Raw genomic sequence first — 22,877 nt, 5'->3', positions numbered from 1 at the left:
TGATGAATGTTTTTGTTGAAGAAGAGTAGGATTTTGTGCCCATAGTAATTGTTCCTAAGTCATAATTTGGTCTGTGTGATATTAGTATCTTACTTATACATGAGTCTACATTTCATTATGATCTAAATTACTCCTGGTCAGTAAGGCAGTGCAGTATAATGAAAAGAGCCCTGAACCAGGTGTCAGGAGTCTTGGCTTCTGGTCTGAGTGGTTAACTAGCTGTGTGACTTGGACGAGAACGATGAGCTGAAAAACAAAGAGGTGGACTAGGGGATCTTTTAAGTTCGTTCAGCTCTAAACACCGTTTATTATCCTAATCACAATCATTGAAACAAAATGAAAACACATGAAAATGTATGAGGTCTTAGGCTTATAGAATTTAAAAACAGCAATTTATTCATACAATTACTGCCCCCAGAGTTCTGCATTTTGTAAATACTATTGACAGAAAGGGTCCTTACATCATCTCAAAAACGATTTGCTTTTGCAAAATCAAATTATAGGAACAAGAAAGACTGATTTCTGGAATTTTGGTAAAAACCCGTCAGCATTTCTTTTAACATTCAAGGTGAGATATGGTCATTCGTGAGAAGGTAAATGAAGATCCCTCTTCCTGTCCTTTAAAAACCAAAATGACCTCTAAATAAGCAGTCAAAATTACTTCAGCATAAAACAGTGGAATCAGTATTCTAACTATAACTTACATAAAAGCAAAAGTATGATTGTCAGTGTTTCTTGGTTCATTTTATATATGCAGTGAACTTCTACTGAAATATTAAAATAGCCTTCCATTTAATTGTTTTCTAACATCCATTCATAACCAATTGTAACATACATGAAACCTACATCTAAATGAATTGGTGAAATACAGCACATCTGAAACAAGCCCATATTTTTCCAGAAGTACTGGTTCACGCCTACTCCTGGTTTTTTTCCTGCCCTACTGTGTCCACTCATCATGTATATAAGGCAGGCGCGAAGATAAAATTCACATCCATATTCAGCACCCCTCACACAGCTGTCAGGAAAGCTAGATGGGGGATTCCTGCACTGAGTATGGAAGAAGGGTAAATGAACCTATAAGTCCCTTCCAAGTGTTAAGAGTCCATGACTCTCTAATTATTTTTCAGTTCCAAAGCTGAAAAGTTCATATTTCTGGTTGTGATGGATTACAAAAAATGGTTCCAGTTTTTTAACCTTTGCCAGATAACTCTGAAGGTCCCTCTCACGAAACCTAAGGACTCAGCCATTTGACGGGCACTGGCCCTCGGACATCAGCTGATAATGCAAGCAAAAAGCTTGAAATGGGCTTGTGATTTGGGGCTTGTTCTCTTTTGTGCCTCTGCCATTACTGGGAGAACACACCTGGACTAGCCTGCTGGAGGATGAGAGACCTGTGAAGCGAAACTCAGTCATCCTAGTTGCTCCAGCCAAAACAGCCAGCTGACCTCCCGACATGTGAGTGAGCCCTGCCAATACCAGCAGCTTCCTAGTCTCTCCCTGACGTGTAATAGATGCTTCTTGTTGTATTGCCATTGAGATGTTGAGGTGAGGCTCTGCTATGTGGTGAAAGCTAACTCCTATACAGGTTTTAATTTCCAAGCAGATATTCTCCCTTCATTAGAAAAACAGTACTCTTGACGCTCAATCTATTCATAGCTCAACACTTACAGTGTCCTTTCAGTTGTGCTCATTCATTCTATTAATTCGTGCATGCTACAACTAGTTCTCGACTGTCTATTAGATGCAGGCACTGATCTACGCACTTGAAATACATCAGTGAACAAAACATACAAGCATGTTTTGTTTGTTTGTAAGCACTCATCTGGAGTTTATGCTCTAGTAAGGGAGACAGACGTCAAGCAATAAATCATCTAGTAATTAATTCTATGGTGTATTAGAAGGTGAAAATGTGGGATGTGTGGGCTGCGCTATTAAATGCAACAATCAGGATAAGCCTCGTTGATAAATTGATAATGGAGCAAAGAATCTGAGGGAGGTGACGGAGTTAGGTGCCGAAATATCTGGGGGAACGGCATTCCAGGGAGAGGGAAAAGCTAGAGTAATTGGTCCAAGACATAAGTGCGCCTGACACGTTAAGAACGCCCACGTGGTTTAGGCTAAGCGGGAGAGAGCGGAATAAGAAAAGAGGTGAAAGAAGTAAGAATGGGGAGGAGATATGGTCTCCTGGCCACTGTAATGACATCAGCTGGGTGAACGGGGAAGCCGTGCAATGTTTTGAGAAGTGATATGATTTGATTTCCATTTTTAATGTATCTTTAGGGAGAATAGATGGTAGGGAAGCAAGGAAAAAAGCAGGTAGGGCTTTAGCAATAAGCTGGGAGAAAGATGATGGTGTTCCACGCCAGACTGTCAACAATACAGCTGGTGAGAAGTGGTCAGATTCCAAAAATATTTGAAGATAGAGCCACCAGAATTTCCTGAACATGAGGTATGGGAGAAAGAGAAGTGTCAAGGTTAACTCCATTTGTTTTAGCCTGAGCAATTCAAAAGATGAAGTTATTAGCTAGGATGGGAAGGATTGCAGATAAAGCATGTTTGAGGGTGAAGCAGAAATTCAGGTTTGAACAAATTGAGTTTGAGATGTTTCTTAGACACTCAAGTGAGGAAGACACCTGAGAAGTTGTATACAGAAGTCATGGACTTGGGAGAAACTTTGGGCTAAAAGTATAAACTGGGCAGTCATCAGCATATAAATGGTATTTAAAGTCATGGGATTAGATGATACCAAAAAGGAGCGAGAAAAGACAGAAAACAAAAGAGACAGAGAAAATAACGTGAATTCCCAACCCTGCCTTCTGAAAAAGCTTGGATTCACATGCAGCTACAAGTCTCACAAGGATTGTTGGACTATCCCAAGAAAGAAATTCACATTTACATTCTTTTTTTTTTTTTTTTTTTTGCGGTACGCGGGCCTCTCACTGTTGTGGCCTCTCCCGTTGCGGAGCACAGGCTCTGGATGCGCAGGCTCAGCGGCCATGGCTCACGGGCCGAGCCGCTCCGCGGCATGTGGGATCTTCCCGGACCGGGGCACGAACCCGTGTCCCCTGCATCGGCAGGCGGACTCTCAGCCACTGCGCCACCAGGGCAGCCCATCTTATTGTACTTTGAAGATACTGCGCTCTTCACAAACTGAAAATTTGTGGCAACACTGCATAAAGCAAGTTTATTGGTGCCATTTTTCCAACAGCATTTGCTCATTTTCTGTCTTTGTGTTCCTTTTTGGTAATTCTCACAATATTTCAAACTTTTTCATTCATATTATATTTGTTACAGTGATCTGTGATCAGTGGTCTTTGATGTTACTTTTATGACTTGCTGAGGGCTCGGATGATGGCTAGCATTTTTTAGCAATGAAGTATTTCCTAACTAGGTACGTACATTTTTTTAGACATAATGCTATTACACACTTAGTAGACTACAGTATAGCGTAAACATTAACTTTTATATGCACTGGGAAGCCAAAAGAATTTGTGTGACTCACTTTATATTTGCTTCATTGCAATGGTCTGGAACCAAACCTGCGATATCTCTGAGGTCTGCCTGTAATCACTAACACTTGTGTTGTACTTTATAAAGTACTTCACATGTTATGAATTGTGACCTTTACAAGAAACTTGTTAAATATAAATTATTTATTTTTATTTTACATCTGAGGATAATGAAACTCATAAAAATGACTGTAACAGGATTGCTCAGCAAATCTGAGGGGAAGCCAGTATTTGGTCCAAGAATTCCATCTCTGAGGTTTTCCCCTTTCCATCAAACCAAGCTAGAATGCCAAGTTCTTGGATAATAATGTACACCTTGGAAGTCACATGGTCTGAATAACACTCTGGGTTGGACTAAACCCAGCAGTGGCTGGCCAAAGCTCTGAACTTCCACTGGCCGCTGGTCTTCCATTCTCATCTTCATCTTCCATCCAGGTCTTAACTTCTCTTCCAGATTTTTATTTGCCACTTCAGGTGCAAATGTCCCCTTTGTACAATGAGGATTCTGATGGAAGGGACTAGGTGATTATCCATGTTTGTACTCTTCATAATAGCTCACCCTTAAGCAGCCCTGAACAAATAACTATTTAAATGAATTAAGTCATTATTTCATGGGAAAAAAATATCTTGAACACTCACTTTGTGACTTGCTTAGTGCTAGATCAGTAGGCAGGACAGTCTCCACCATCGTGGAGTTCATGGACAGATGTTGAACAACTAACAATACTAGTGAGGAGGGCTCAGGGAAGAGTTGTTTCCTATGAAAGGGAGAACACAGGAAGCTAACCTAGTGTGGGGCAAAAGGAAGACCTCCCTGAAGAAGAGATATTTAATCTGCCACTTAAGGTTGAAGGAGAGGGAGACAGATGAAAAGGAAAATGCAAGCTAGACGGAGACCAGCAGCACTAAGATGGGAAAGTGCATCCCCTAAAGCATGTCTTAAATCCTGCATCTTACTGAACCATCGTGGCTCAGGACCAAATCTAATAATGAGGTTGGGATTTTCAGGGTACAGCAGGCATCATAAGAGATTAAATTTCTTCCTGTAGATAAATCATGCACTGTTTTGGATCTTTAGGGTACTTTAATAAATGCATTCTACCTTGCTATAAAAGTAGGAGGGGGCTTCCCTGGTGGCGCAGTGGTTGAGAGTCTGCCTGCTGATGCAGGGGACACGGGTTCGTGCCCCGGTCCGGGAAGATCCCACATGCCGCAGAGCGGCTGGGCCCGTGAGCCATGGCCGCTGAGCCTGCGCGTCCGGAGCCTGTGCTCCGCAACGGGAGAGGCCACAACAGTGAGAGGCCCGCGTACCATAAAAAAAAAAAAAAGTAGGAGGTAAGTTTGTGGTTCTCTCTCTTTTATCTGAAATGAAACATTTTATTTCATATGGAGAGATTCAGTATTCGAATTGGTCTCTAGCCTGGTTCAGACACTGGATTCTTATGAAACCAGTAGGAAAATGTTGTAAAGATTTATCTAGTCACAGCTGTTCTTTACAAGTAATTTCAAATTTTATAGTTGGCTATAACTGTACTTCCAGCTGTAAATTAGGTCTTTATTGGGTGGGATCTGGGGAGTTGTTATACAAGGTGTCATGAAGTTATGTGTGGTATCCCATACTGTGGAAGAAAAATAAATTATATTGCATTATGGCAAACACTATACATATAATTAAAATGAGATGTTCTCACAGCCTATAGTTTTACAGTTTTAAAGCTTGTCGTAAAACTTATACACACGTATAAACTGCCAGAAAGACACATGTTTTCATTTTACGTAACGGATACTAACAACTGCTAAGGAATCTCTATGGGAAATTGTTATGGACTGAATTGTGTCTCCTCGACATATCACATTGAAGCCCTAATCCCAGTACCTCAGAATAGTACTAAATTTGGATATAGGGTCTTTAAAGATGTAATAAAGATTAAATGAGGGCCTAAGGGTGGGGTCCTAATCCAATATGACTGGGGTCCTTAAAAGAAGAGAAAAAAACACGACAGATGCACACACACAGAGAAAAGGCCACGTGAGGGCACAGCGAGAAGAGGACCACCTTCCAGCCAAGCAGAAAGGTCTAGGGTGAAACCAACCCTGCTGACACCTTGATCTTGGACTTCCAGCCTCCAGAGATGTGAGAAATCAATTTCTGCTGTTTAAGTCACCCAGTCTGTAGACTTTGCTATGGCAGGCTGAGCAGAATAACACAGCAGCAAACTAGTATAGATATATATTTTGCACTCATAAATATACAAGTACATGCATGCACACATAGATTGACTATGTGCAGTAATTATCTAAAGTCCTATTTGAAAGCAGTGGGAAGATTTTTATTATGTCTTTGCATGTTAAATTTTTTGTTAGATAAAAATGTGTATGCATAATTTATATTTATGCATCCAGATTGTATCTGGATGTTAATTAAGAAAAACAGAATTGTTTCTATGAAGTGGGGTCAATGTATGGGTACCCTCAAAGAAAAAAAATGTTTTGGACCAATTTACAAGTTGATCATTTCAGCTTTTAGAGAGAATTTAAGAGTCTGGGCTTAATCTACCTACAATTGCCAAAGAAGAATATTAAACTTGGACTCTACTCTTTCGAAGTAAACTTTTTGCATGTAGCTGTTTTATTCCTGTCACTTATCACATTACCTTAAGAAGCTTTTTGTGAGTTTAATTAAGCCTGACTAATTCTCCAACAGTACAAAGAAAAATGAATTCCTTAAATATTTAATCCATTTATGACTCAAAGTGTCATTTTCTGAATGTGGCTGTTAAATTCTTGGAATTAATTACCCTTTGAATCAAAGCTGCTTTTTCAGACACTCAAGACATATAGTCACAGCTCACACAATGTGTAAATGCAACATTTCACCTGTTCATCAAGATAATTTATTCCAAATGCTGTATTCAAAATCTCAACCAGGTAGATTTATTTATGGCCATTAACAAAGGAATCTTTGCCTATAAGCACCCTAATAATCAGGCATGATTGTTGGTTTTTCCTCTGCCTCCCCCTTTGTCCAAGTGTTAATGAGTTAAAGGTTAGCTTCCCTCTATTTACACAATCGCTACTCTTTTTCATGGCCACTTTGTTCTCCTTAACTAATCTCAAGCCTCCTCTCCAGAAAGATTTTTTCCCATTCTGATCAGCAGGCAGCACCATCATAGGTCTGTCTCTCTCCTTTCTATCATCCTAAAACACTGGATGCACCCATTCCTTTATTTCAATTACACATTTCCTCTTGTTCTCTCCCAGTATCTTGAAGGCTCTTCAAGACTAGAAGTGTTCTTCAAAACTAGATTCCAAAGAATACAAGGAGATCAGGCAACCACATTTATGGAGCACCTAATATTCCCAGAACCAGACGCTGGATTCCTGTATAAGAAAACTGGAAGGCTGGATACATGAGGAGACAGAAAACCACACATACACACACCCACAGCACAAATACACGGACACAGATCCCGACCACCTCGTGACGCTAGCGCTCAGAAATCACTGCATTGTTCCCAGCTCCATACTGGACGCTGAGATTATGGGAGCTGCTAGTTAACTCAACTTCTAAAGGAGAAAGCTGCCTTTTGATTGAAATTCAAATTCCCTAAGGGATGTGAAGGGATTGAAAGATGACAAACCAGCTCTTTAGCTTTCACATGTACAAGTCTCCGTGTAAGGAAAGTTTCTTCCCAGATACCGTTTTCTAGCATTAGGAAATATAAACAGTAACTGAAAAATATTTCTAGAATAATTCGCTGAGCAGTCTTCTTTTCCTTCCACCACCACCTCCCACACACTTATGATTTTAAATATAAGTATTTACATTGAAAATATGAAACACAAAATGGTGTGTTCGGATTTCTTCTTTTTTAATAAAATGTGTTATAAAAAATAGTTTTGTTGTGAAGAAAAGTGAGAATAGGAAAAAAATTAATTAGAAGAGAAACCACTCCACTCCCGGGGTGACTAGAATGGAAATGGCCAGCAGTGGGTGGGGGACAAGGACCTCATGGTGGGCGCCCTGGGTCCAAGGTACCTACCCCCTTTCATCATGCCCACTTCGTAGCACTTGCGTAGCCGGCAGGCCTGACAGCTCTTCCTCCTGTTTTTATCAATCGTGCACTGGTTGGTAGCTGGACACATGTAGTCATTATGTCCTATCGAAAGCAAGAGGACAGAATTAGTATTATTTCAGGAAATTTAGTCGGTCGGAATCTACAGGGAAGCTGTCTGTGGGATGTTTTCACATCTCTTCCTTGGCCTTTCTATGTTGCTGCCTCAACCCATCATCCTTTTTTGTGTCCTTCTTGCAATGTTAAAAAAAAAAAAACTCTCCTACAATTAATTTCTGCCTCCCCAAGTTGCTTTGCGAGTTCTTTGGGCAAATCCCCTTCAGTTCACACAGCCTATATTTGGGGGCATGATGTTTTATATATATATTCTCAAGGTTAAGCTTTCTCAGTAGATAAGGCCTCTTTTTTTTTTTTGGACCCAGGCCACCCACCAAAATTGTTGTCCAAATAGAGCTGTTAGAACTTTCAGACAGAGGGTTTCAAAGTGGCCTTTCTTAAAATATAATTTAAAGAATCTTTAAGTAGGTCTTCAAACGCAGCACAGAACACCTAAATTCCAGTTGGGGGGTGGTGGGCTGTGGTGGTGACCAAGGTCGATCCTTAAGGTAGTAAGTCAGTTCACCACTCACTAGCTGGAAGACACTGAGCAAGTTGGTTAACATCCTTAGGCCACACTTTCCTCCCGGCACCGCTGCATAACATTATTCTGAGAACTAAATGTGAGACTACATGTCACGGGCTTAGCACAGTGCCGTGGGTAGGGCAAACACTGAATGAATAGTAGTTGTTGTTGCTGTTATTTTATTCTAAATCCTCTTTCTTTTCTCTCTTGTTTATTGAATCTCTCTCACTCCAATGCTTCCTTCTAATTGGCTTTTTTTTCAAGGTTTATTAAGATATAATTAGCATATAATATTGTGAAATTTGGGGGGGACCTATGAGCTTCATGAACTTGGATGTCCAAATCTCTCCCCTGTTTTGGGAACGTTCTCATCCATTATTTATTTACATAAGCTTTCTATCCTTTTCTCCCTCTCTTTCCCTTCTGGTTCTCCAATAATTCCCAAGACTGTTTCTCTAATGATGTGCTGTAATTCACATAGGTTTACTTCACCTTATTGGCTTGTATCATGTCATGCAAGTCTGACCCACAAAAAAGGTCTCCCTTGATCCACAGCACTCTCGAACTTCTATCTTATATCCCGTCCCTCCTTCTCAGCTCAACACCTAACAGATGTCTGCATTGGAGGTCTTTTTCCTCCTTTTCTCCTGCCTGGCTCAACCCACGTCAATCTGCTTTCCACCTTTGTTGCTCCACAAAAACAGCTTCCCAGAAACCGCCAATGACTTCTGTTGCTGAATTCAATAGACACTTTCAGCCCACATCACACTTGACCCATCAGAAGCATCTGACAGTTCCTTCCTTCCTCTTGAAACATGCTTTTCCCTCGGCTTCTGTAACACAAAATGCTCCCGGCGCTCCTTCTACCCCTCAAGCTGGAGCTTCCCAGGGTTTGCAGATTAGCCTCCCTACATGCCACAATAATCCAGAGCTGCACAGGGCTCAATGCCAGGCCCTTTCCTCTTCTGTGACTCTGAATTCTCCCACCAGAACATCTATCTCACGCCTACGGCTTTCATCACCACTAAATACAGATGACGCACAGACTTAAACTCCCAGCCCAACCCTCTTCTCTGAGCTCTGGGGACAGGTATCCAATTGCCCACATGCAGTTTCTGCTCTAAGATTTAGAAGTCACCTCCATTTCTTTATCCCTGAAAAGAAGTCTGGTTGATAATGTACAGAATATTAAACTTCACAAATTAAAAAGTATTATTGGCATGTTTTTATAAAGCCGCCCATTTATATGAGTCTAAATACTTGCACCTCTCGGGAAAACATCCCGAATTTAGACTAAAAAGATGATATGTACTATTTTAAAATATGCTTTCCATTCACAAAAAACAGTGAGTGTATATGCGACCTTCTAATTCAGATTCTCTGTTTAAGTCTCCATTTTCTCATTTAATAAGGGCAAGACTCAACATGTAGTGAAATGTTTTAACTACAGACCTCTTTGTTCTTTATTCAACTTAAGGGTCAGCCCAATTAGAATAGGGTGGAGTGGGGACTTGATAAGAAATGTTGGTCTCATAAAACTCGATTCTCTATCTTTAGATATACATTATAAAAGTCACTGTATAAACAGCCTCAGATTAAATTAACATCTGCATTCTTCTATTGCATAAGAGGAATCAACAAACAGTTAAAACCTTGTAACTTCAGGAAGAGACCACACACTGCCTCGAATACCCAGGCATAGTTATTACTTTTAGAATCTTCCCTATTAACAGGGGCAAATTGAGGAAATAATAGAATCAGAAATAAAATTTACCTGGGCAGATATAAACTCTAGGCAAAAGGTGTATTCTTCTGACACCTCAAAGAAACTCTTAGTGTTTGGTCTTCTATGATGTTTATGTAGTACATGTTGACTTATTTTAAATCTTAAAATATAAGTTTATATCAGAAGAAAACAGTTAATGATAATTTGAACCAAAAATTACTTTGATTCACTTTCTTTCCCAAAAGCCAGAAGTTCTGCAAGCCAGAAGATGGGAGAACTGAATTGGGTCCGAAGTCAATGGTTAAATCTTATGTTTGGATTGGTCAGCCATCGTAGATACGTATCGTTATAAAATCAAGTGAAATTCCTGAACTAACATGTTTAACACACAAAATATGCGGGATTTGTACAATCGAATTCATCCCTTAACAAGAATGAAAACAGACGCACAAAAGAACCAAGTTCCTAATGCAAACCTTTTGTGACAAAGCTGGGCTTTCTCCTGCCTAATGTACGTGAACATTTAGAATTGACAGATTGGCAACAAGAAAAAGTTAACAAGTACTTGTTTCATATAAACAATTAAAACAAATTCTTCTTAACCAAACACCATTAACAACTATTTATTTCTAAGTCTTCAACTTGCATCAGAAGAAAGGAAAACACTGAAGTTTTTTGTTGCCTAATGAGTATAATTTTGTAAAGATGTGTTCTTAAAGCAACTGATTTAAGTTTCTTTAAGAAGAAATTTCTTTTTAAATTTTATTATTTGGTCTTGTAAAAATAATGGAAGAGAAAATCTTATTGAATTAGAGTTCATTTAAAAAAAAACTCGCACCAACAATCTTAATGAAACATACAGTGTCTTTACTGAAGAGACTGAGGAACTCTGTGTACCTGTGACCAGATCAGCCCCAAAGTTCCTCTTGCACAAAATGAAGTGCAAGAGGCCAAATCCAAGATGTGAGCTGCAAGTGAAGGTTTGGAGAAATAATCACTATTTTTTTTTTTTTTGCCCACCAAAAATTAAAGCCTTTGAGCTAATGTAGGGTTTGAATAATAGGAAGCGGGGGTGGGAGAAGGGATGAGGCAAGCGAACCGTAAGCAGGAAACGTGAAGGGTCGGGAGAGGAATTACTAGGAATTGCCTGTAAGCAGGAATTACCAGACTCACCCCCGGCTCCAGGGGCCTCACACAGAGCTCTTCCCCAGGCCTCTCTGGGATTCTTTTCCTTGACTTTTCATTTCCCCCTTTCTTCTTATTTTCCCTCTTTCAGCTATTTTTGCATTATTACCATCACACAGAAAGTCAATATTTGTTAGTTACCAAAAATAAAATAAATAAATAAATAAGGGCTTCCCTGGTGGCGCAGTGGTTGAGAGTCCGCCTGCCGATGCAGGGGACACGGGTTCGTGCCCCGGTCCGGGAAGATCCCACATGCCGCGGAGCGGCTGCACCCGTGAGCCATGGCCGCTGAGCCTGCGCGTCTGGAGCCTATGCTCCGCAACGGGAGAGGCCACAACAGTGAGAAGGCCGCGTACCGCAAAAAAAAAGAAAAAAAAAAAAAAAAGCAATGGCCCATATTCAGAGATTCAAAAGAAATATAACAACAGACCAAATTAAAACAAGCAGGGGAGGATGTGGAGAAAAGGGAACCCTCGTGCACTGTTGGTGGGAATGTAAACTGGCGCGGCCGCTGTGGAAAACAGTATGGAGGGTCCGCAAGAAATTAAAAATAGAACCACCATACAATCCTGACGTGCCACTTGTGGATATGTATGCAAAGGAAATGAAATTGTTATCTTGAAGAGATCTGTACCTCCATGTTCACAGCAGCGCTGTTCACACTAACCAACGATGGAAACAACAACCTACGTGTCTGTTGACAGATAAACAGATAAAGAAAATGCAGAATATATATAATGGAATATTGTTCATCCTTAAAAAATAAAGAAATCCTGTCATTTTCAACAAGGTGGACGAGCCTGGAGGGCATCAGTTAAATGAAATAAGGCAGACAGAGAAAGATAAATACTGCATTGTATCACTTATATGTGGAATCTGAAAAAAAAAAAGTCAAACTCATAGAACCAGAATAGAAAAGTGATTGCCAGAGGCTGGGGTGAGGGAAATGGGGAGAAGCTGGTAAAAGGGAACAAACGTTTAGCTGTAAGATGAATAAGGTCTGAGCAGCTAACGTATAACATGGTGACAATAGTTGGTAGTGCTGTATTGTTTAATTGAAATTTGCTCAGAGAGTAAAACTTAAATGTTCTCACCCAAAGGAAAAAACAAAAACAAAAAAACAGAGAAAAAAGTAAATATACGAGGTGATGGATGTGTTAACTAATTCAAAGGGGAGAAATCCTGTCACAATGTATACATATATCATCACAATGTACACTTTAAATATCTTACGATTTTATTTGTCACTTATACCTCAGTAAAGCTGAAAACAATAACATAAAACAAGCAGTAACCTGAGAGGAATTTAATAGTGTGTATCTTTACTTTTGTCACCCTTTTCCCTCAGTGCTTTCTGGCAGTCACCTCAGACCAAATCTCTTTACCAAGCTTCCCACACCTGCCCCCAGTTCATTTAGACTCGACTATCTCACAGACTCTTTGAGATGTATGTGTCCCAAACATAACTGACCATCTTCTCTCCTCACCTACCTGTTCCTATTCACCAACACACCATGACGCCTGAAACCTGCGTGTTGTTCTAGCCTCTATCCTCTCCCTCACTCACACCCCACACACACATAGTATAAACATCTACCAAATCAATTATTTTAAAGTTCTTTTTCAAAGCCACATCAGCTTTGTCCTGGGCCCGCCGTCACTACCATAGTCCCAAGAATTTCCCACCCAGGTTATCACGACAGCCACGGCCTGCAGCCTTCCCCTGCCAATCATGCCCCACCACGTTGCCAGAGGGATTTTTTTTTTTTATGTCTCTGCTGTAAAATGTTCATTTTTTTCATCTTTATTGGAGTATAATTGCTTTACAATGGTGTGTTAGTTTCTGCTTTATAACAAAGTGAACCAGTTATACCTATACATACGTCCTTATATCTCTTCCCTCTTGTGTCTCCCTCCCTCCCACCCTATCCCACCCCTGCCAGAGGGATTTTTATAAAATCACACACCATCATGTCACTAACCCACTTTAATAGTCTGACGTTCCTCAAAGCTCTCAGGATAAAATCTAAACGCCTCAAGACAGCTCAGCAAGCTGTCCCTGACCAGCCCTTACCTCCTCTCCCAGCCTTCTGTCACCACCCTCTAAGTCACATCCAAGCTCTAGCTGTGTCTTTCTGTTCACTCTGTGCTCCTTACCTCCTCTCCCAGCCTTCTCTCACCACCCTCTAAGTCACATCCAAGCCCTAGCTGTGTCTTTCTGTTCACTCTGTGCTCCTTATCACCCCGGGGGCTTTGCACAGGCCCTTCTTTCTTGTGGGAACGCACTTCTCCTACTCTCGGACCAACTGACTCCTACTCATATTTCAGGTGTTATCAGTTGAGATAGCAATTCCTCTGGGAAATCCTTTCTGCCGCTCCAGTGATGCCTGTCTTTTGTCCTGTCATAACACCTACTACATTGCCCTTTAATCGCTGTTTCAACCCCCAGGTCACTTTGGGTTTGACAAGGAATGGACTATCTCTGTCTCATTTGTCACCAGGTATCCTGTGCCCAGCACATTATCATGGCACACAGTGGAGCTCAACAAATATTTGTTATCGGAACAAAATGGAATCCCTAAGCTCTGTGTTGCCCCTCCCTCGCCCCCTGAACCCCCTCTGTGGAGCACAGGTCTCCTGAGGGGGCAGACTGGAGTTGTATAAAGGAAGATGGTGACCCCCAACAAAGCAATGGTCACTACAACCCAGGACCCCGAAACTCAGGTTCACAAAATCAAGACTTGGTCCTACGGGACAAAAGCAGCAGAGGGAGAGGCAAGTCTGCTCTTCAACACTGGATGGGGCCAGACATTAGCATAAAGGAGCAGGTCTTCACAGATGTGACAGGTCAGGAAGTGAGAAGTAAGAGCTTGGATTACCCATGAATTATCTCCACCACTATTTCTATTCTGATGCCTTGCTGGTGTTCTAAGATGAGTGTATTTTATGACTGCCCCCAAATAAAAATCAACACGTTCTCATTATTTCAAAGCTTGTTCTTTATAGAAATGTTTTCGTGAATTGTATTTTTTTTCCCTCTAACATTTTGGTTATGTATGCATGATAATACGGTTCCTTTTACTAATAGTGATTTCTTTTAGGAGTGTTTTAACTTTTTTGGAACTTCTACTTTATGACTTTTCTGAAGTTCAGTTCTACAAGGTGATTTAACAATTTCTTCCTCTCATCTCCCCCCCTCACTGCCATCACCAAGAAACAGATTTAGCTGTGAAAATAATGGGTCCCTTTTATTACTTCCCATAAAAAATTTAAAGTCTTATAAATGAATTACTAACAGCATCAAAGTATTAGTAGGGAAGGAGGCACATCTTAATTGAAGGGTTTCCTACATATAAACTACATGGACCCTTCCGTAACTGAAGCTAAAATACAATGTGTACTGCTCGTCTTAATAAAGATATTTAAAATATTTGCTTCAATAATATTACACAAATCTGAACATCAACTTGCTTCAGTAACAGTTCTGTGATAGGTACGTAGTGTAGTTTTTTATTTTCTTCCTTTTTTACTACTTTCTGACTTGTGGATTCAGAAGTTGTACTTGAACTGTGCTTTCCAACTATTTCTGTCACTGACACATTTCAAAGTTTGAAGGAAGCACACACACAGATTTAAGTCATAACCAGAAAAACTTCAAATTATATGACATCAACTCTTATTTTATGATTTTTTATGAATGAGCTCAGTAAAAATATACACAGTTCTCTGGGGGAAAAATGAATTAAAATCAAGAAGACTGATGAGGTCAGGCAAAAAGCCAAGCATAGTAAGGAATAAGCACTTAGCATTTTTTATGAAAATATGAGTAGTTAGCTAACTGTTCATATTTTAAGGCATGGAAATGAAAATGAATTCTCAAATTAAAGATAAATTAACTCTCCAGTGTTTAAGCAACCACAAATCCAAAAAAAAGAAAAAAAAGAGGGTCAATTTTAGCTCATCTTATCTGAAAGTCTCATTGTATGGTTTCAACAAAATAGTATTTCATTTTCAACGTCCCATTCTTTTACACCTGATTAATCCATAAATTTAGTTAGCATCTATAAAGCTTGGTTACCTTTTCATTAAAGGCTCATTGAAATTAGAATTTGAAGTATCCAAGTACACAAATTGCTCAAGGTGCCAGATAAGATGTCAAAATCAGTATTTCTTTCTCCTTCTAAGAATCAATATGCATTTATAGAGTGTTCAATACAGTTTCAAATTTGATATGGAATCACAGGATCGTACACATATTTGGCCAGGAGGAAACCTCTAACTTTTTGTTTTATCAGTGAAAAATTATTCTTTTCTTGAGGTGTTAAGGTACAGAAAACATGTCAAAACATAGTTTTGAGCCTTAGCATTGGGAAAATAGGGGTTTGCTCATGAATTTTCAAAGCACTGCAATATAAACAAGCAACCATCCCAACCTGAGTGGGGGCTTCCAGCTACAGCCCCTCCTCAGCTTGTTCATTTCACACTTGTGCATGAGATCGTATGACCAAACATTCTTGCTTCTAAGAAAACTGACTCATCTGGGTACTGACCGTGATGTGCCAGGCGCTGCGTCATACACGGATTATTTCATTTAATTCCCCAGCAACTCTATGAGGCAGGGATTATATTTATCTCCATTTTACAGATGTAAACCTATGATAAAAGTTATAAAGCCTGCTCAAAACCACACGGCAAGCAAGTGGCAGAGATGGGATTTGAAGCAAGGGCTCCCTTACTCCAGAGATTGAACTCTTATTCATATATGGAAGGCTCAACTTCCCCAAAGGACAAGACCTTCACTCAGGAACTGTATCTACTTTCCAGAGGCAACAATGGGAAGATTCTCTGCAACTGGTTGACCACTGAGTGTTCCGCTTCTTAGAAAGCTCATGCATGAGAAAGTAAAAAGTGAGGAATTAATAAGACCAATGTTACTGTCTTCTATTTAACTATCTGAAAGAAAAATACTGTGCAAGCCCAAACCAATATTGAATTCTTTTGGCAATAACATTTGACTTACATGACAGGGATGAAATGAATGGTCCAACTCTCCTGGACATGATTGTACAAAGGAACAGAAGTCTAGTCCTCCCTTACCCTCCAAGGAAAATATTGACTTCCTGCATTATCTCCAGCTACTCCAACCCTGACTCATGAGGGCTGCTTGATCTTAGCAGTGCCCATACATTCATCGACTGTGACCAAAGGAAAGAAGTGTGATGGGAGTTGTTGGTTAGCACTGAAGAACCAGTCCAAACGGCAATGCCGTGGGGCCCTGCTGGCAAAAGGAAAAAGAAGACTGGCAGGGAATCTGTTGTAGAAATGAGAGTTCAAAAGGGTTTTTTAATGAAAATGGGAGTGTACAATTTTCATTAAAAAAATGAAGAATCCTAAAGTATTCAAAGTTATGTCAAGGAAAAACTCATACCGAAATATGCACTAATCATCTCTGAGTAGTAAAGTAGATGAGGCAGAGAGAAGATGTGAAGAAGTTTGAAATAGCTTTGCCAAATTCTTAGGGCTGCAGAAGAGGAGGAAGAAATCAAAGATTCTGGTGGTTTGCGCCAGGTGTCTCGAAGACTGTTCTAATCATTAACCACAAGGAGGATCTGATTTGGGAGGCCAGTGGGAAAAAGAGGTACAGAACAACTTTAAACATGTTGCATTTGAGGTTTCAGGGGCACACCAAGAACCAGCTACCCAGCAAGTTATTGTAAATGCAATACTGAAGCTTGGGAGGCAAGTCAAAATGAAGTTGGAGATCATATGATTCAGAAATTCTACTTCTGGGTATATGCCCCAAAGAATTGAAAGCAGACTCAAACAGATATTTGTACACCCATATTCACAGCAGTATTATTCACTATAGCTGACAGATGGAAACCACCCAAATGTCCATTGATAGACAAATGGATAAACAAAATGTGGCATATACAGTAGTCCCTCCGCCATCTGCAGGGGGTTTGTTCCAAGAACCCCAGTGGATGCCTGAACCACAGACAGTACAGATATATATATACCATGTCTTTTCCTACACATGCATACCTGTGATAAAGTTTAATTTATAAATTAGGCACAGTAAGAGAATATCTGAATTGTTAGCATCTCTACTCTCGCACTTTGGTGCCATTAGTAGGTACAATAAGAGTTACTTGAACACAAGCACCACGATACCTCAACAGTCGATCTGATCCACCAGATGACTACTGAGTGACTAACAGCGGGATACAGTGGGTAAAGGGATGATTCACATCACCGAGCAGGACAAAGCTGGATGACAAAAGATTTCATCTCGTTACTCAGAATTGTATACAATTTAAAACTTAGGAATTGTTTATTTCTGGAAACTTCCATTTAATATTTTCAGACCACAGTTGACCACAAGTAACTGAAACCAAGGAAAGCAAAACTGCAGGTAAGGGGGGATTACTATACATAGAATGGAATTTTATTCAACCTTAAAAAGGAATGAAATTCTTTTTTTTAACTTTTATTTTATATTGGAGTATAGTTGATTAACAATACTGTGTTAGTTTCTGGTGTACAGCAAAGTGATTCAGTTATACATATACAGATATCTATTCTTTTTCAGATTCTTTTCCCATATAGTTTATTACAGAATACTAAGTAGAGTTCCCTGTGCTATACAGTAGTTCCTTGTTGATTATCTGTTTTATATATAGTAGTGAGTATATGTTAATCCCAACCTCCTAATTTATCTCTTCCCCCTCTTCTTTCCCCTTTGGTAACCATAAGTTTGTTTTCTAAGTCTGTGAGTCTGTTTCTCTTTTGTAAATAAGTTCATTTGTACCATTTTTTAAAAATTCCACATATAAGTGATATCATATGATATTGTCTTTCTCTGTCGGACTTACTTCACTTAGTATGATAATCTCTAGGGCCATCCATGTTGCTGCAAATGGCATTATTTCATTCTTTTTTATGGCCGAGTAATATTCCATTATATATATGCACCACATATTCTTTATCCATTCATCTGTGGATGGACATTTAGGTTGTTTCCATGTCTTGGCTATATAAATAGTGCTGTAACTAACATTGGAAGGCATGCATCTTTTTGAATTATCATCTTCTCCAGATATATATGCCCAGGAGTGGTATTGCAGGATCATATGGTAGCTCTAATTTTAGTTTTTTAAGGAACCTCCATACTATTCTCCATAGTGGCTCTACCAACTTATTTATATTCCCACCAACAGTGTAGGAGGGTTCCTTTTTCTCCATATACTCTCCAGTGTTTATTGTTTGTAGACTTTTTGGTGATGGCCATTCTGACAGGTGTGAGGTGATATCTCATTGTAGTTCTGATTTGCATTTCTCTAATAATTAGCAATGTTAAGCATCCTTTCATGTATTTTTTGGCCACCTGTATGCCTTCTTTGGAGAAATGTCTATTTAGACCTTCTGCCCATTTTTTGATTTGGTTGTTTCTTTTTTTGATATTGAGCTGCATGAGCTGTTTGCATATTTTGGAGATTAATCCCTTGTCAATCGCATCATTTGCAAATATTTTCTCCCATTCCCTGGGTTGTCTTTTCGTTTTGTTTATGGTTTCCTTTGCTGTACAAAGCTTTTAAGTTTCATTAGGTCCCATTTGTTTATTTTTGGTTTTACTTTCATTACTCTAGGAGGTAGATCCGAAAAGATATTGCTAAAAAAAAAAAAGATATTGCTGTGTTTTATGTCAAAGAGTGTTCTGTCTATATTTTCCTCTAAGAGTTTTATAGTATCTGGTCTTACATTTAGGTCTTAAATCCATTTTGAGTTTATTTTTGTGTATGGTGTTAGAATGTTCTCCCCATGGACCAGGCACTGTGCTAAGTGACTGCAGCCCTTTATCTCATCTTAACATCATAACTGAGGAGGTAGGGTACTGCAATTCCCATGTTATAGAAGCAGAAGCTGAGACTTCAAAAGACTGAGTAACTTACTGAAGGCCACTTGGCTGGTAGCTGGAGGAGCCACGACTGAAATCCAGGTCTGTGTCATTCACAAGTCCTGGTTCCCCCAGTAACAACACAATAGGGTTGGTGAAATGGAAAGAACTCGAGAACTATTGAACCAGAATGCCTACATATGTTACAATTGACACTGTAATAAAAATAGAATTCCCTAATGTAATCACTGTATTATATCTTTGGGAGGGCATTTCAGAAGCAGCAAGGAAATTAAATAAAACCTGTGATTTCTAATACTTCCACAGTTAAAGTTATGAGAGCTTAATCACATGAAATACATTCATCCATAGGTTACAACACTTATTAGACAAAAATCTTTCCGGAAAACCTTTCAGCACGCTCCAGCGTAAAATAAAGAAAAGGAGAAAGTAGAAATAAGGTATTGAGGAAGTAAATAAAAAATTTACATTCTGTGAAAGAACAACTGCAGTATTATGTTTAGAACCGAAGTTTGACTCAGATATTGAAGCGAATATTCTCTGATTTACGGCCAATGCGACAAGCCAAACAAAATGAAACAGAATTTGGCTGTCTCAGCGAACACATTCCTAAAAATCCAGTGAGGACATTCAGTGTGCCACGATCTGAACGATTTCACAACCACATCTGTACGTTAATGGCATGCAAATAAAAACAGTATACCTTCATAATGCATCCCCAAATTATATTTGTACAGCTAATCAGTTCTAGTATATCGTATCAGTGACAGCAACCACCTACAAATGACATTTTATTTTATTTTTTAATGAAAGTATTTTTTAATAAAAGTATTATTTATAACTCAGTCTATTTTTAAAGAAAAAAACACTTTAAAGGAATTCTAGGAAAGATACTCGTCCTGGAAAGTTTATTTTTCTAAATGAAGTAAAGGGGAAATCTTCTATCTACTTGCCCTCGTCAGACCCCCGTCTGCTAAAAATTTTGGCCAGGGCAACAAATGATCCCTCTCCTTGTCTGGCCTCGCTTACCATGTGCAAAACCACAATTGTTTTAAGGCCATGGCACAGGATCAAACCAACAGCTGCAATAAAGGAAAACATAATGAAATCAGTAACCACCAGCTCATTGTCAAACCCCAGAGACCATGAACCGCTTCCCATAACGCCTCTTAGGGCTCAACCCATAAGCAAGGGCTGTTCCACAGCCCAGAAAAGGACTTCCTGAAATTGCTCCCCCGGAACAACTGATAAGTATCAGACAAAGAGGGGACCAGCGTGACAATCGGAGCAATGAGTTCCATGCCAGTCCGTGTTCTGCTCACCTCAAGACCCCTCTCCCTTGCTCTGTTCAATTGTTTCCAGAGCTTTTCTTCAAGCTTTCTTCCTTCCTGTGTTCATTTAAAGTCCAAACAGTGGTGGCCAAAAACAGTAGAAACAATTTCAAACTGTTCTTGTCCCAAGCTGAAGAGCAAATAAGAGGAAACTGGACAAGCGATCAGAGCAAGAGGGTAACACTCAGAGCCTGAGCAGAGCTGTGCTTCAAGTCCTGGATGCCTAGAACCACCGATAAGTGCATCGCCCCACCCTGCCATCTCTGGGTCATTATGGTGCTTTAAAGAGAAAATGGAAAGACTATTTACTAAGATCCGATGTGGTGTGGAATATGAATGTCCTTCAAGCTGCCACACCTGAATGTTCCCTTGTAGGCGTCTGACCATCAAACTGCTAAATAAGGGGTTTCATCCACCTTCAGGAGGCCTCCAAAATTAACGCCCCAGGTGAAGCTCCTCTCAAACATCCTGGTAAAGATAAAAGAAGAGGCAGGAGCTTCTGATCCCACGGTCAGAGGTCTCTTCTAGCATGTTTTAACAGATGAGTTCAGACATTTTCTTAAACTGAAGTCCACTTCAAATAAGTGGAAATAAACCAAAAGACAATCTGTCAAACTTAGAAAGAACTACTAGTCTTCTTTCTCAGCTTGAACACCAATTTCTCCTAACAAGCAGAAATAAATGGATACTGGTTTTCATTCACTGTGTTGCCAGTGAACCTTTACAGGATGGTTGTTGGATAAAACAAAACAAAACCTACGCCTCAGGAGAATTGTTTTGTACTTAATTGTACCTATTTGCATGGTAAATTTAAATCCAAAAGAGCACAAATAATCTCTTGCATTTTATGGTCCTCAGGGTGGGAGATGTTACTTCACCATAAGCTGCAGGAGCCCTGCAGCCTGGCAAAGAGCTGTGCGAATATCAGACGCTCAGTAAGTGAATGAGTGGGAAGCAGAAGTGGTATTAAAATCCACACTGTCTGGGCGTCCAGACAGCTCAAGTCTACGTGGTCATACTGCCCCGGAGGGAGCATTCTCTCAGACAAGCCACTTCACTGTGCTTGGAAAGTTTTCTCATTTCTCAAAGGTCTATATGCAGTCCACACCCCATTGTAGCTGAGGAGAACGAGAGAGCCTGGGAAAATCTAGAGTCTCCTTTCCCTCCCCTCTCCAGAACTAGCTCAGGAAATAAAATGGCATCGCTGTATGGTCTGAACAAGCCTTTGATGTCTTGGACGCAGATCCTCATCTGTACAGGGAAAGGGATGAATCTGTTGATCACTAGGGCCCATTCTAGTTCTAAACTATGATTATTCTCTTTTCTCACTTTCCTAAAGTACACATTTCCTTTTCACCTGGCTTCTTGGGGTTCCATATTGATGATTTTTTTTTGGCTACTGCCAAGAGTTGACCTCCACTGGTGGTCGTGGCACTAAGTGGAAGGAATACAGGCATTTTTAGGGAATGCCACAGTGCCAGGAGCACTGAACTTCTATTTGAGTCCCATGCCATCCTGGATGAACAAGGCAACCCCTCTGGGCCTTCTGATACCTTCCCTAGTGGCTACCATGAGGCCCAGAAAGATAATATATGCAAACACTCGGTCAACCATAAAACTTTGTGCCAACAGAAGGTATTACTATGGACTAATATACAGCCATTAAAATAGGAGACTTGTTATGTACTAGGATGGAAAAGTCTCCACTATACATTATTCAGTGAGAGACACTAGGCACAAAATAATGTGTAGAGTATGATACCACTAATGTTACCAAAATATGCACGTGTGTGTAAGTGTGTACGCATATGTGTATGTATATTTATGTAACTTCTGGAAGAAACTGTTAATATAGTGTTTACCTATCAAGAAAGGAAGTATGGACTTTTGAATGGGAGCAGAGGAAGACCTTAACTTTTCATCATATACTATTTTATACCGTTTAACATGTAACCATGTGTATTTGTGAATTCATTGTTTTTTAATAATCAAAAAAGAAAAAATACTTTCAAAATTTCAAACCAACACCAGCCCAGCGTTAACAATCTTCGTTTCTTTCCTGGTTCTCCTGCCATTCCCATCCAGTGGTTACTTCTCTCTGCTCAGCAACCCATGGGCCAAGCAATAAACTTAACCACCAGAACTTCACTGAGCAAAAGAAAACACCACGCTTCTTTTATAAAGAATGGGGAAAAGGTTAAGTGTGAGCTGCATTTTTTGGTCCTCAGATAGTCCAGCAGAGAATGAGTAGCAGATGCCCAAAACACAGGCAGATGCTCCTGTCTTGAAGCCATGTCGAGTATGTGACTCTCCTCCTGCCCCAGCTGGGCCTGGCATCCCTTGATTTCTGCTGACCCAAACCTTTATCTGTGAAGGGTCTTGGTCCCCTCCCCATATAGAGGGTGGAGTCATCATTCACTTTTATCCTATGCCAATAGGATATAAGTAGGCACAGGGCGGTGGCCCGGATTCTGCTCAGTGGATAGTAACAACCCCATTTTCCCCTG

General features: G+C 40.0%; 1 protein-coding gene across 1 annotated transcript in view; it reads right to left on the bottom strand.

Moving 5' to 3' along the window:
* Positions 1-22,877, bottom strand: part of ESR1 (estrogen receptor 1) — a 247,623-nt gene that overhangs the window by 173,241 nt on the left and 51,505 nt on the right. The window contains exon 4 of the mRNA XM_060283390.1: positions 7,556-7,672. Coding sequence (XP_060139373.1) covers positions 7,556-7,672 — 117 coding nt within the window. The remainder of the gene's footprint in view (positions 1-7,555; positions 7,673-22,877) is intronic.

The sequence above is a fragment of the Globicephala melas genome, chromosome 14 (genome assembly GCF_963455315.2).
Source record: "Globicephala melas chromosome 14, mGloMel1.2, whole genome shotgun sequence".
NCBI classification, from domain to species: domain Eukaryota; kingdom Metazoa; phylum Chordata; class Mammalia; order Artiodactyla; family Delphinidae; genus Globicephala; species Globicephala melas.
Note: the sequence above shows the minus strand (reverse complement) of the source record. Positions and strands in the feature narration are given on the sequence as shown.